This window comes from Zerene cesonia, chromosome 4 (assembly GCF_012273895.1).
Source record: "Zerene cesonia ecotype Mississippi chromosome 4, Zerene_cesonia_1.1, whole genome shotgun sequence".
Lineage (NCBI taxonomy): Eukaryota > Metazoa > Arthropoda > Insecta > Lepidoptera > Pieridae > Zerene > Zerene cesonia.
Window position 1 is genome coordinate 2701898 of NC_052105.1, and position 14635 is coordinate 2716532.

The following is a 14635-nucleotide window of genomic DNA, read 5'->3' on the forward strand; positions in this document are numbered from 1 at the left end:
AATGAAGTGGACAAAGATTTTTCTTCATTATCGTTCAACAGAAACATTCTATAGTGTATTAAAATTATAATATATAATATATACCTCTTGTATAACACCTATATTCATTTTATAAAAATCAACGAAATCAATAATCATCAAGTGGAAAATGTACGGGTGTACCGTCGCCTAATCTCTTTGCTGTGCTATTAATCATTTCAGGTGTCGCTTCACGCAGGTCATATGCCCACCCGATTTTATTGAAAAAGCGTATAAAATTTGTCCCGAAATTGAAAAAATCGAAGTGTTCGGCTGCCTTGTAGTCAAACGGGAATACGTGATGGTAGTTGTGCCAACCTTCACCCAGTGTTACAAACGCCACGAAGCGATTTTCTCTTGGCACAATGTTCCTAGAAACAAAAAGATTTATAATTATTTGTGAATAAGATATAACGGCGCTTAGACTAAGGCATCGATTTAGAGCATTGTTATACGCAATTTTTGAAACAATTTGGATATATCATCAAATTACAATATGGAAAAATATTAGGTTCAGGTCTGTCTCTGTATTACAATCATAATCAGTATCATCACCATTATCACATTGCTCCTTTGTGGAATATTTAAAGACTTAGATTTGAAGGTACTTACTTGTTATACGGTTTGTAACCGTAGGCATGTGCTAGGCTATTGACGGTAAGCTCACTATGAAACATGCCTAGGAATCTTATGAAACATTGCCACGCTACGGCGCACCGCCAATTTTCTCCCCATAAGTGTATAGTCAGTGTCGTAGGTAAGATGTAACAAAACAGGAGCTTAAAATAGGTGAAGTATCTGAAATATTAAATTAAATTTAGTTCGTAAATGGCTAGCAAGTTTTGAATATTTTCAGACTCAGTGCTATTTCAAGTGTTTAATTATTGAGCATGTCTGAATAGTTTTTATTAAACGCGTGCCTTACTTAATTAGTCGATCAGATTCATTCTATTTTCGGTTTATAACTTTAGCTGATCCGTCTCAAATTTATAATATTTATCCATTTATGGCATTTATACAGCATAAACAAAATTATTTTACATAAATTGATCGTAATAACTTTACGATCCTATTATAAAAGTTGATATTGTAATAAAAATTTTCTTAGCCGCGATGAGCACTTTTTGGTAGGGGAAAATCTTTGGGTTCGCGTCATCAATATGGTAGGTAATAATAAAAAAAAATGTTTTAATACTTCATTTCTACGTTATAAGTTTTAATTTCTATCGGCAATCCTTATGGCTACGCCATTTTTATTTAGGTATATTTTTCATCGTAACAATAAATATAGTTGAAACCGCAAACATTTAAGTGGATTTCAACTCTTACTTTGACAAGCCGAAAGGATAAAATGTGAGGCTTAAAAGCTGAATTTTTCTTTTCTCGGATAGGCTTTTTTAAAAATATGAAAAATGAAATGATCCAAGCAATCAGGGCAAATAGGTGAAGAAAATTAGTGGGTCAATCGTTTTATTTTTATCATGAAACCGATAATTCTTTCTTTTCTTGAAGTAGTATATATTTGTTAGGGTTTAATGAATAAAAAATACCTCAAAGATGAAAGCATCATTAATTTGACTTAATTTTCATTAATTATAAAAGAGAATACGTTAAGCCAACATTAATGTCTCACTCACTTGTTGTAGAAACGAAGTAATGGGTCGCCAGTTATATCGCTCATATCCAGTTGTTTGCCACGGAGCAGCACTTGCTCGTTTTTTTTCAGCATCAACCAGCCAATGTGAGAGAAGAACAACCCTCGGTTGGCGTTGTGCGGGTCAGCATCCGTGTCACTGTATTTGTGGTGCACCCGGTGGTCTCGAACCCATTGCTCTAAAGAATTCTAAAAAAAACCAATCACCTAATTTGTCATTTACTTAATATAAAGTTTCCTCGAAATATTTTGGTTGGTTTCATATTTCGGGTTTAAAAGCAAATTTAATAAAGGCTTCGGTAGACCTTTGATGCGAATTTTGTATGTAATAACGTCACAGGGACAGATGCTCACAAAAATATTACGTTGATTTATTTCTTATTTAATTAAATTGTAAGCACAGCTGTTGCGCCGGTACCGGCCAATTTCATAACGCTCATTAAATGTTGAATGCATAATTTGACCTTCTTTAAAATAAAATTGGCAAATTGAACACATTCTATACTACATGTTAAAAATAAATGAGAACAGACGCGGGTAATTTTTTTTTTCATGTAAGCCGAAAAAGCTTATGACAACAATAAATATTCAACTAAGATTCATAATGAATCGAACACCAGTAAACGGTCGAAGAAAAGAAAATATTGCCCTAAAATTTGTAATCTGTTAGAAGCTTCATTACGTATCGAAATATAGAGTGTTTTGAAATCAAACATTGACACTGTTGCAAATATTACACGTTCACACAAATAATATGTAATAAATATAATGCGCATAGTAATATAACAGATAACATAATACTATACATATTATGTTATCTGTATGTGTCATTATATAGCATACCTGTCCAGCGCTAGCAAACGCAGCTAAAAAGAACAATTTTAAAGGCAGGGTAGCTTTAAATGCTCTGTGCGTCCACAAACGATGAGCCCCTCCAGTTATCCCAAAGCCGCTTATTGTGTACATTACAACAGCTGTCAAACATAAACTACATATTAATTCAGTTTCTAGTACATGTCATATATGATGCTTACTAAAATATGAGAACGTCTATCAGTTTATTTTTATATTTACGAATACTTTTTGCCTAATTCCCGTATTGATGTTATTTTCGGAATAATACGGACCATTTATCAAGGACTAATTTCATAAATTGCAGATTTATACTGTTAAATGACATAGGATATGACATCAATTCGTTCCTCCGAATAAGCAGCATGATATTTGGCAAGGCTAATGAATAAATAACTATCTGGTTATCCAACATTTATATGAATTATGTCTGAGATAAAATTCTTGACTCGAATTATTTGCTATCCAAGAAATTTGCGCTATAAAATGAGTTCCCGGAACCGCTTTATTAAGAGCATTACGCTATTTGGTAAGTCCTTACCAAAAATTAATATTTTCCAGCTGTCTATGTGTATTGTGTTATGATAAAATATATAGTTTATTGAAAGAATAAAACAAATCATCAAATTAAAATCTAGTTACAGTTCACCAAAATCAGAATGGCGTTAACGACATCTTTTTTCTAATAGGTATATAGGTGAACAGTAAAATATAAACTTAATTTACGAATCACAATTACCAGCACGATAGTGTTTCAACGAATTTTGAGCGTAGGAAATATATGAATAATCCCATTATATTGGATATTCTGATAGCGGTTGAGGTCTATTGCCGCCAATAGAGCCCGTGATAATAAACAAACATTCAATGTTACTGAAGCGATAGGCGAAAATTGTTATATCTATCAACATTTCAGCTATATATTTACCGGTCCTAGAATAAACTCATTTATTATGGAGCTACGCCAAACTATAATCTAGACTCCTGTCTATTTGATAGTAAATCAAATGCATTCCGATACTTATAACATATTCGGCGTGGAAATCTTGAAATAATATAACTAGCGGGTATTTGTCTCCAAATTCTAGAAATGCTTAGTATCTACAAGTATTTTCCTCTTTTCCAAGTAAAAAACGTCGCCAATATTTACTATAGGCTAAGTCTCAGTGTCTAAGTAAAGCAGACTAATTTTCTGTTAACGTAGGTCTGAACATGAGTTAGTTAAATACATTATACAATGGAATATATAATTTAAAGAAGAAAATGTGGACAATTAAATTAATATTAAAAGCGGTAGCCGGAGTTGGGCTATAAATAGTGAGATTGCATATTTATTAACTATCCCCCTAAAACAACACGGCTGACGTTTCCCAGTACCCTCATGTTTTATTGATCGTCTAAACACAGTCTGAAAGCTCCAACTTCAGTAATAATTCAGTCTTTACCTATATGGCCTGAAATTTTAGTTTTTAAACGGTTTATAAATTAGTATATGTTTGTATGTGTAATAAAAAAATATGCTTAACAGAATTTAACTTGAATATAAAATAATTGTAATTCGAATTTAATATTATAAATGCATTATGCTTAAATGTTTTTTTTGTTGATTTGTATTCCATAGTAGAATTTTCAACCCACTTTCTTTAAAACGAAGGTTTTCAGTTCGATATTTTTTTGGATTCTATTATTCCTTTAATTGAAATTGAAAAATATTCGAATAATAAACAAAACTTTACCAAACAGAAACGTCTGCCATTTGACGGGGAAAGCATAATGGTAACTCCAGTACACTGCAGCAATGTGGTATAGTGTAATGGCTATAGCACTTATCCATTTTATATCGTTTTTAAATCCCAAACTCTTCTCGAATCCACGCAACGTTTCACTCAAAGAAAGCACTTGTCTACTCTCCTCCCTCTCCGTCATTTTAATGACAATGCAACTATTGTTAAGTGACAAGATAATTTAAAGTGTCGGGATGTCGTAATATTTATTTAGATCAGTGCTCATATGCATAGGGCCTAATTACATAGAATAAATAGTTTTAGGGATCGTTTTGAAACGTGTTTTTGCTTATAATAAATTAAGTTTAATATAAAATTGCAATAATATCAGATATATAAGATATAGAATAATAAATCGCTAAAACGTCAATATATAACATTGTAAAAATATAATATTTGGTTTACCTACAACAACGTAACTGTATTGAATGCCAATTTTTGAAAAAGGCGGTCTTCTGACAAGATAATCGCCTTTGACACAACCTGGAATAAAAAGAAATCTATTTCAATTGATAAACGAATATTCAAAATGCAATTCCATTAAATATTTAATGATAAATAATATATCAGCAAGTTTTGGTTTAAATTTGTATCATAGTTTATGAAGATATATATATCGTGAACCATAGTTGGAAAATGTATAAAATTGGACAGCGTCAATTAACATTTTATACAAACACATAGGTCAGTAATTGATTGCATTTCAGTTCGGGTAAATGAACCTTAGATACAAGCTGTGCCTCGCTATGTACTTGCGGATGAACACGAGGGGAAACGCGAGTATTACTAAAATTATTCTAGTACATAAGATACACCACAGTCAAATATTATCAAACCCGTTCAGTGGTTTTCACGGGAAAGAGTCACAAACATTTTAAATCCAAACATCCATCCTCACATACTTTTGCATTTATGATATTAATATGATAAATACAATTTGTTTTATAAAAACTACAGTTTAATATAATAAAATAGATTATACGAGTAAATTCCAGTTCGTTTATTAATCATCTATAAGATCGCTTTATTGAGATTTATATATTTGTGAATAATTATTTTAGAATCCATTTGACATCGGTGTTCGAATGATAATATACACTTTTTAAATTATTTTAAAACTATTATGAGTGTTAAAGTTGTAGTGTTGTAGTTATCACTAAATATCAGTTGGCCAACATATGAAGCATGCCATAATGTCATGCCATGCCACAAAATGGCTCATAAACCACGAAATAATACATTACAAATAAACTGTTCGATTTTTTATTTATGCAGTTATGAGAAAAGGATTAAGGTTTATTAGAATAATCATCTTCATAGTGAAACTTTAACGAAATTAGGAGTTTATGTATAACGTGTGTGAGTACCGCAAATATATTTCGTGATGTTGACTTTATATTCTGTCATAAAACACACGTGTCTCGACCTGTACCTTTGTACCAGGCAACAATCCAAATACTAAAATTTATTGGTCATATTTTCGGTCAATTTATGTCCTCTCATTACACAATGTTTTCTTATAAGCATGATTTTCAATTGGTTATTATGGATTACATTATCTGGAACCCAGACAGTTAAATTCCTTTTATTGCATCTGAATAATTTATCGTTATTGATATCATTGAAGACAATAGAGGTTTCAATTAGTCACGCTAATCGAATTTCGCTTCCAATTTCCTTTTCAAATCGATATTGTCAGTTATAAATTTCACTTTATCTTAGGCTATAAATAATAATATGATTTTCGAATTGAATTTCTTAATTTATTAAGGAGTTTGACGTAGGCTTTGCTCTTGCTGATATCCATTTATTTTTAAAAACCGTAAATATTATCATTGCATAAAAAGTTATTATAAAATAAGATGTAATATGTATGATGTTTCTATTTGACGTTCACTAGCAACAATGCTTCATTTCAGATCGACAATTGAAATATAAGTCCATTGATTAACCTAGCTCAACTCTATGAGAATCATAATGTATGCGCACATATTACGAGTGCTTGAATTAAATTTTAACTACTCATGAACTGCTTGTGTTTTGCTGTAATGACGCATATTTATTGAGCTATATTAATATTTCTAAACTTCATTTAGTTATTAATTTAATATCGACTTTGTGAGGTATTAAATTTGTTACTTATTTTGCGTTGCATTCCGTTATATTTAACAAGAAAATATTATAATATTTTCTTGTTAAATATAACGGAATTAAATATAATGTCTATAGACACCATGCTCTTTTGCGATGTTTATACCGGTAATTTCAAAATTGCAGTATATTATTATATATTATTTATACCGGTAATTGATATTTTCTATTAACTTAATTTTGTTCCTGTGATCTGCTATCAAAAAAAGTAAATCAGCTATATATATGGTTCTAAAAAACATGAATTAATATTATTTTGTGTATATATACACTCTAATATAAGAACATAGCATTATGTTTATTGACACAAAAACAATGTCGCAATTGTCCTATTTTCATTTGTAGCTATTGTTTTTGTTTAAATTGTGCTAATTTATGAACGGACTTTTATCAACCGACTTAAAAAATGGAGGAGGTAATCAATGCGACTGCATATTTTTCATTTTTATTACCTCATAACTTTTTTTAACTCAACGTGTGGATTGTTTTTTATGATTCTTTTTTATTTGAAAGCCTACTATATGCTCCCATTTTAGGCATTGTTCTGAAAATTTGGAGGCATTTTAGTTTTTTTTTATTTTGATTAAAATCTGTAATTAAAATAAGCACTCGGGATTTGAATATACTGAGTTCCTTTTTGTAATTTGGATATAGGTGTAATAAATAAATAATAATAGTTATTGTGAATATAACTTTGTGAGCTGTTTATATTTTGCGTTAAATAATTACCCTACGTGACTACACCATCTGTAGAAGTTCAAGCTTTATATTGACAAGTGATAAAATATTACGATGCTAATAAATGAAGCTATAAATGCTTCTTGCTCACACTTTGTATCATATTTGAATTTGCTGTTTCAGGAATACGTTCAATTATGTTATAAATATTTTATTTTAATGCACTTTAATAAACAATACTTATAATTTAGTACAACTTTTTTATGTACAATAGTTTTTATAATTAAAACAGCTATAGTATTTAAATTTCACTAGGCACTAAGCCATATAAATTCATAATAAATATAAAAAAGCAAGTTATTCGTTTTGATGGTTATTTTGTTTATGGAATGTACAAATGTTTGCATAGCAACATGAGCGGTTAAATTGTTATATTTTTCAACACAAATTCGGCAAAAAAATGCCAAAGAGCTATTTGCGCATGGAAAATAGCGGTGAAAAATTCCGAAATAACCAATCTTGTATAAATAATCCGAAAGCTTTACTGTGGCTGTAATGTTGTAAAATAAACGCTCGTGGTCACGATAGCGGTGAGATAAATAGTGGGATACGGCTGCATGCCCTATGCACTTTGTCAGGACTTATAGATTACGGTTGAACAACTGCATTTCTTATTACGTATTTGATGTGGTGGAATGTTGGATAGCAATGATGGTTTAATTTGTATTATGTAATTAAAACGTAGGAGTAGTTTAGTAGAAAGAAAGTGTTTAAATATTTGTATTTTCACTTATTACAATGTTTAATTTTATAAAAACACGTAGATTTTGTGAAGATTTTTTCCATTAATTTAATTCCAACGGCAACATCGCAATTAAATCACGTTGACTTTAATAATTTAGTCCCGTATTTGTTTGCATATATTTATGATTTTAATATTTATTTATGACTGAAATCGTATAACTAAAAGCTTTATCCGAACAAAAGGTAATAAATTTTGTTTTAAAAAGCAGTGCTAAGAGCGTTTTAATTTTATGACTCACGTATTCACTACATCTCTTCTAGATTGCTCTGTACACTGGAGATTTGCGGGTAGTATCTGCGGGATGTTCTCAATTCAACTCTATTTTTTGTGTTTGTAACCTCAGAAATTTCGACTGGGTGAACAGATTTTGCTGATTCTTTTTTTATTTGACAGCTTTAGTGATTCTGATAACTTCCAAGCGGATCGATCAGTTTTTTTTTAAACATGAACTCAATGTTTTTGATTAAGCCATAATAAGTTTTTGGTTGATACAGTTTCTGACAATAGAAGTTTATATTCTCAATACGTGTGTTAATATTATTATTTCTATAGAAATTTACAAATGTAACCAAAGCTCAACAAACATAAATTGCGAACAATATCAAAATAATCAAATTCACCAAAAAATTCGTTACAACTTTCGTTTGCGAATACATTTTTCAAACACTAGCTTTGACAGTCGGGTAATAGATTAAAATTTCAGTTACACATTCAAATGTAAATTCAGGCAGGGCTTTAAAATCTACAGAATCCTTTATTCATCAACAGACAACAGTCACAAAGGCAGTTGGATACGTTTGAAACATTTTCACCCAATAAATGGCACCAGAAGTTTGCATAAGGTCATGCATATGCAACAGTTTAGTACATAGAAGTGTGGCGGTATGTAAATGAACGAGGCTAGAGGAAAATAATCTTGCACAAATGGAGATGGGATAATTCTTATTGCCATTATTAGAAGGGAACGTAAGCGAGCAATTTGTGAGCACGATTTAGGTCAAGCTCGCACTAGGGTTAACTACAGCAGATAAAGGATAAGTGTTGGAAACTAATTATATTCAGATATTAAATTTAACAATCCGAAATTAACAACAAAAAAAAATGTTTTACCTAATGAACGGGTACTAAAACTATTCAGGCAAATACACGAATCTCCAAATAAGCTTTTAACTTCGTAGAGCCTCTGTAGCCCCATCAAAAGTGTAGCCAAGCAAGGTTAACACGATTTGTTTTACAAGTTGAACTAATTGTAAAGAACATTAGTGAGTCCAATTTTGTACGATTCGCTGCACTTAGAACGGGAAATAGCAAATGTACAAAGCTTTGTGAGATTTTTCAATTCAGCGAGATGTGGCACGCTATCAAAACCTTGGAAATGCACGCTCCGGGTATCGTAATCGGGTAAAGCCATGTTTTCGAACTCAAACGTGGCTCTGATCACCTTTAGTCCGCTGTGATTCGAATTAAGCCGTTCGCCGCTATTCCCCAATTTCATATTTCAGCCACCGTAAACCTTTGGTATTTAAGCGATTATTGGATTTATATCGAATATATTTGGAGCAAAAAGTTGCCAGTCTATAAACATGATTTCGTGGTTGCGATGAAGGATCGAAACAACATATTTTATTCCTATGCCATGCATTGCAAAATGTTTAATATTTCAATATAACCTAAGATTGGTTTCTTCACATTATGATTAACGTTTGTAATAATTGCAACCCATTAAACATACACATTGATACTCTATTTAAATATAAATAAACCATACCGATGAGCAGTAAATATATTTTTATACTGAAAACACTCTCTTTTACGCTAGTAGACTAAACTGTCAGAGCGGAAGAAAGTAAATGACGCTCGCTAAATGTATATAACAAAGGCAATCATTTACTTTCTTCTTATCGAGTCGGACTCGAAACGAACTAAAAAACTAAAAAATGCGCCAAATTTTCAATTTGCGAGATCCTCAGATCCTCACTTTGATGGTACAGGTTCCAGCAGACTATTAAAAGCCGTGGGTTCCCATTTTGGCATTTGAAATCCCTATACCACTCTATCGAGTTGCAAAATGCAATTTAGGGTATTTTTACTACGCCCATATTAAATTGTGAAAATGTTGAGGCTCACTGCATTATTGGCCATTGCTCCCGTAATGGCTTTTATTGCGGTAATCACAGACACATCGATGTTCACATTTGCTTGTCGTTTCCCCAAAACACTCAACCTTCCTTTTATTCTGCCTTAATGGAGCCATGTAATAGGGTGTCATTTATACTAAGTATGTAGACTCGAGCTGTGAGAAGGATGAAGCGAAATTTTACTTTTTATTAAATTTCCTTTGCCGGCAGTATTAATTCTGTGATTGTAAATAGGATAATATATAATTAGCCATATCTTCTAATGTAATAGTTTACAAAGATCTGTCCCTAGTTTTATGATACCTGATACAGTAATGGCCTCGTCCGTGATATATGTATATTTTTCAGTCCATTGCATTCAATGTCAAGTACATAAATGCGACAAAGATAAGGGCGTTGAAAAAACAAACTCTATATTTAAGCAAACACGTTTAAAAATGTATAATAACATTGAAATCAGGATCTATCTAAAAATTACTTTTACTGTAAGGTGTAAAAATGTATATAATCAGTACAGCCGATCCCTTGGTAATAAAATTAAAAGGAGTGGTGTTGCAAAATTTTCGCAAACACAGACTACCTCGGGGACTCAAAATATTACATGATAAGAGAGGAAATTTCCGCACGAACGGCGTTTGGGCTCACTAGCTCAAAGAAAATTTTACTTGCAATTGACACAAAAACCACAGAGTAAAAACGGTATTCTCGGATTAGTTAGGTTCAGGTTTGACAAAGGTATATCCTTTTTGGCAATGGTGATTCGAATTATTTGTTATGCACTGGTTTAACAAGGAGAAAACTATAAGATATCTTGACCGAATTGAAATGATATAAAATGAAACATGTTTGTTTAATGTTTATGTATGAATGTAAAGAAGTTATTTTAGCTATTAATTTTTATTTACTAAGTCTAGTATTTACTTGACTTTTCGTCCGCGGCTTTGGCCGCCTAGTCAAAGAAAAAACCTACACAGTTCTCGTTCTCGTGGGATTTCCTTGATAAAAATTTTCCTATATCCTTTCTCAGTTCTTAAGCTATCTTGGTACCAATGTACTTATTTATGAAATAGAATGCATTCGTAAATTTCGTAAAGAACAAGGAAATTTCTAATCAAGGTGATCTAGTTATTTAATAATAATAATTCAAGCTTAGAATTACAATACTGTTTTTGCTAAAGTGAAGCAAACTGTCTATTCCATACCTTAAGTTCTGCTCCGCAAAATCAGCAGCTTAAGATTCAGTTCTTACGCTGAACACTGAAAACCTTATCGGGCTTTACACAGTTCTGTTTCTAATACGACATTTGCCACTACAAAAATCTTATATGCTGGAATTATCTTAATTTCACGCAGTGTCTTAAACTACTTCGCTGTTTTGACGGCAATTTTATTAATTAAATTCATGCCAGAAGATTGTTTTTTTTTTGTATCAGTTGGGTTCGGGACTGGTTTAGATATAGATGTCGATTCAATATAGATTGGCTCCCAAAATGCAATTGAATTTTCACAGTATAGTTACAATTCAGAGAATATATGATGAGATTTTCTCGTGAATCAAGCTAAGAATCCTTTACATGATGACTCTATTTAATAAATATACAACACAGTATATGCTTATAATGAATATCTAAAGAGGCAGATGAACACATTTCCATTCCTTTGTTTGAACGTAGTTAATTTTTGAGACGCGTTGATGGATTAAACAAACGACTAGTCTGTCAAAGGGAATCGGCTAATTTGATTTCGATGTTAGATCACCACAAGGGACTTACTAGCGATCAACCTGACGTCATAATCTTCCTAGTGGAGGCCCGTATAAGACGTTTCGATATATCTCTTGCACGGAATATAAGTGTAATTGTGTAGAATGTATTGTAGATAATAAAGGATTACTATGCTTTATATTTTCTTGAGAGACACAAAAAAGAAGCTACTAACAACTTTCAATAAAACATTTGCTTGAGCACAAAATATTCTTATGTACACATACGTTACGTTACGTATACGTTAAACGTATTGAAATTTTTGAAGGCATTATTGGGAAGGGAAGATTCCCACTCATTATTATATGTAGAGGAACGTATGTGAGTTAAAATAATATATGTAAATACCTATTTGCAGCAAAAAATAACTCTCCCAGGCAATTGCCTGCATTGTTTTTCGCTTATTGAGAGACCTATACAAACTGGCAACTGAGAAGTAATAACCTGTATTTGATAATATTATATTCTATTACGTTGTATAACAATATAGTGTAGCTAAGAAGGCTTCGAAACTTAACTAAATAAGGAAATATAAATAAAAAGAAAAATTAGTCAAGTTTATAATAATTTACAAACGTCTAATCTTATAATTCCATTCCATAATCCCCGAATGCTTTTAGTCATAATGAGATGATTAAAAATTCTGGCTTCACTAATTGTTTAAGCGTTTAGGCGAGATTTTATTCAGAAGAGTAACCGCTTTTAATAAATTCCACAGTTAATAAAGGAAGTGTTTTCCTTCATTATTGAAGAAAATTATCTTCTTCACACTGCATATAATCGGTCATCTAGTTTTTAATTTTCTGATAATTTTCGAAACAAAGGTTGCTTTTGTTTAAGAATCCCAATACATTATGATAAAACCCTTATATAATATAATTGTTCTTTGAAAAAAATTAATGGAAATTAATTAATTCAGGTGATATTATTATCAAATTTTCCTGGATACATTATAACGTAAATTGATATCAAATATTAATAAATCATGTTTATCAATTAAACCTTTTGGATAAATCAAAGGGTAAATAAATTATATGGCCGTGTGTGTTTCAGAATAACTATTTTCAATTATCACTGCATAATTGTTTGCCCAATTAATTGAAAGCATGTCGAATGCATATTATTTAGTATTAATATTTTACAATAGATTCATTGAATATTTTACCATGTTCACATTGTTTGACAGTCATTAATTGACTGCATTAAAGCGTTTGCGGAATAAATTATAGGAATTGGTTATTTTAAACGATTACTTAAAGGAAAACACGCTATATATTAAAACAATCAAGATATAATTTTAAACGAAACGATCATAAACTTTCAAGAGAAATATTATAATTAATTTGTATTTTTATGTATCTGATGTATTTATTACATCCATTTTTTATTATACGTATTTATTAATATATGGAAAAAAATTGTCAGCTGTTTGATTTATTACCTATTATATGTATAGTATTATAATTATTTCAAATACCATAAAACGTTGACAGCTGTTTCCAACGAATAAAACTGCATTAAACGTATGTTATTAAATTTTCGGTTTTATTTATTTACTGAACCGTAAAAATTCATGAAATACAATAATTTTACATGGTATCGTTTGTTTGCTGTTGGATTCGTTCAAGTAATTTTAATAAACGATGTGCTGGAACTATTTCGCTGCATTTTTATTCTTCAGCTTTTTACCCTGAGGCGCTTTTCCTTCATCAATAGCGTTTCACATTTCTGTGTCGATATTAATATTTTACCTACATTAAAGAATTTGTAGACGTAAATTTAATAACGAAGCGCGAAAATGTTTAAAAAGCCTCTAAATTTAGATTCTGTTGAATATTTTTTTAAAAATATGGAGCTTGGAAAATTAGTGTGTTAGAGAACAAAGAGCAAATGTAATGTACGTATATAAAACCATTAGTGGACATCTAGTGGGAATTTCCCAAGTAATCTTGAAAAAATAAAAAATGTGATTAAATGATGTTATAGGTATACAACATGTTTTAATTAAATACTTGGATTAAGCTAGTTCTTACGGTGGGTGGTTAATTAAGCAAAGTATTTAAAATAAATTATACAGAATTCAGAAACTCAACTAAAAAGTTGAAGTAATATATCTTGTTAAGCTTTCTAAGATATCGCGTAAAAGAATTCTGCGGTAATGTTGATTAAAAGCGCCTTAAATATTTCAAGAAAATTCCGCACAGGCACAGATTATAATCTTCATATTTTGATTACGACATTCATTTGCGAGCTCTCACCTTTTATGTTTGAAACATTAATTTAAAAATATAATAAAAAGTAATTTGTAATCCTATGCTTCAATTAATATATATATATATATTTATCGACATTTCATCGAAGTTCATTTGTGTATTACAGTAGCTTGAAATTGTATTTTTGGAATCCAATTGCGGGACGTCGATTAATGAATAATTATGGAATTAAATGCATTCCAAAGTAATGAATAATTATTTAAGTAGCAAGTGGATTAAATCGGATTTTTGCAGATTAAGTTTCATGATTAGTGGTGTAGATAGTTTTTCATTTAAACAAATGCCTATAAATATATTTTGTGTTGATATATTTTGTATTCTGCTACGTAAGCCCTTCAAACATAGCGAAGAACATTTCCGAATATATCTTTTAAACAGAAAAAATAATATCAAAATAGGTTCATCCGTTCGGAAGCTGAAACTTGGGGATCTCATCTAGGGGAGTATCGTAAAGGCCACACAACAATACAGTAATATGTAAATATACACTTAATTAGTGCGTGTATAGTATTTTATAAT

The 14635-nt window shown here is 30.8% G+C and overlaps 1 protein-coding gene across 1 annotated transcript; it reads right to left on the minus strand.

Moving 5' to 3' along the window:
• Positions 1–46: 46 nt before the first annotated feature.
• LOC119839621 (acyl-CoA Delta(11) desaturase-like) lies at positions 47–2646 on the minus strand. Its single transcript, XM_038366010.1, has 4 exons — positions 2516–2646; positions 1656–1861; positions 631–816; positions 47–389 (listed from the first exon to the last, which is right to left on the minus strand). The coding sequence occupies exons 1-4, from the start codon at positions 2636–2638 to the stop codon at positions 128–130; spliced, it is 777 nt and encodes a 258-aa protein (XP_038221938.1). The 5' UTR covers positions 2639–2646; the 3' UTR covers positions 47–127.
• Between the last annotated feature and the right edge of the window lie 11989 nt (positions 2647–14635).

Bases quoted from the DNA above. Each gene is read 5' to 3' on its own strand.
- LOC119839621 (XM_038366010.1), bottom strand. From the start codon at position 2,638: ATGTACACAATAAGCGGCTTTGGGATAACTGGAGGGGCTCATCGTTTG. The intron at 817-1,655 runs GTGAGTGAGACA...TTAATATTTCAG, and splicing joins TTACTTCGTTTCTACAACAA to ATACTTCACCTATTTTAAGC. The intron at 390-630 runs GTAAGTACCTTC...TTTTGTTTCTAG, and splicing joins GGTTACAAACCGTATAACAA to GAACATTGTGCCAAGAGAAA.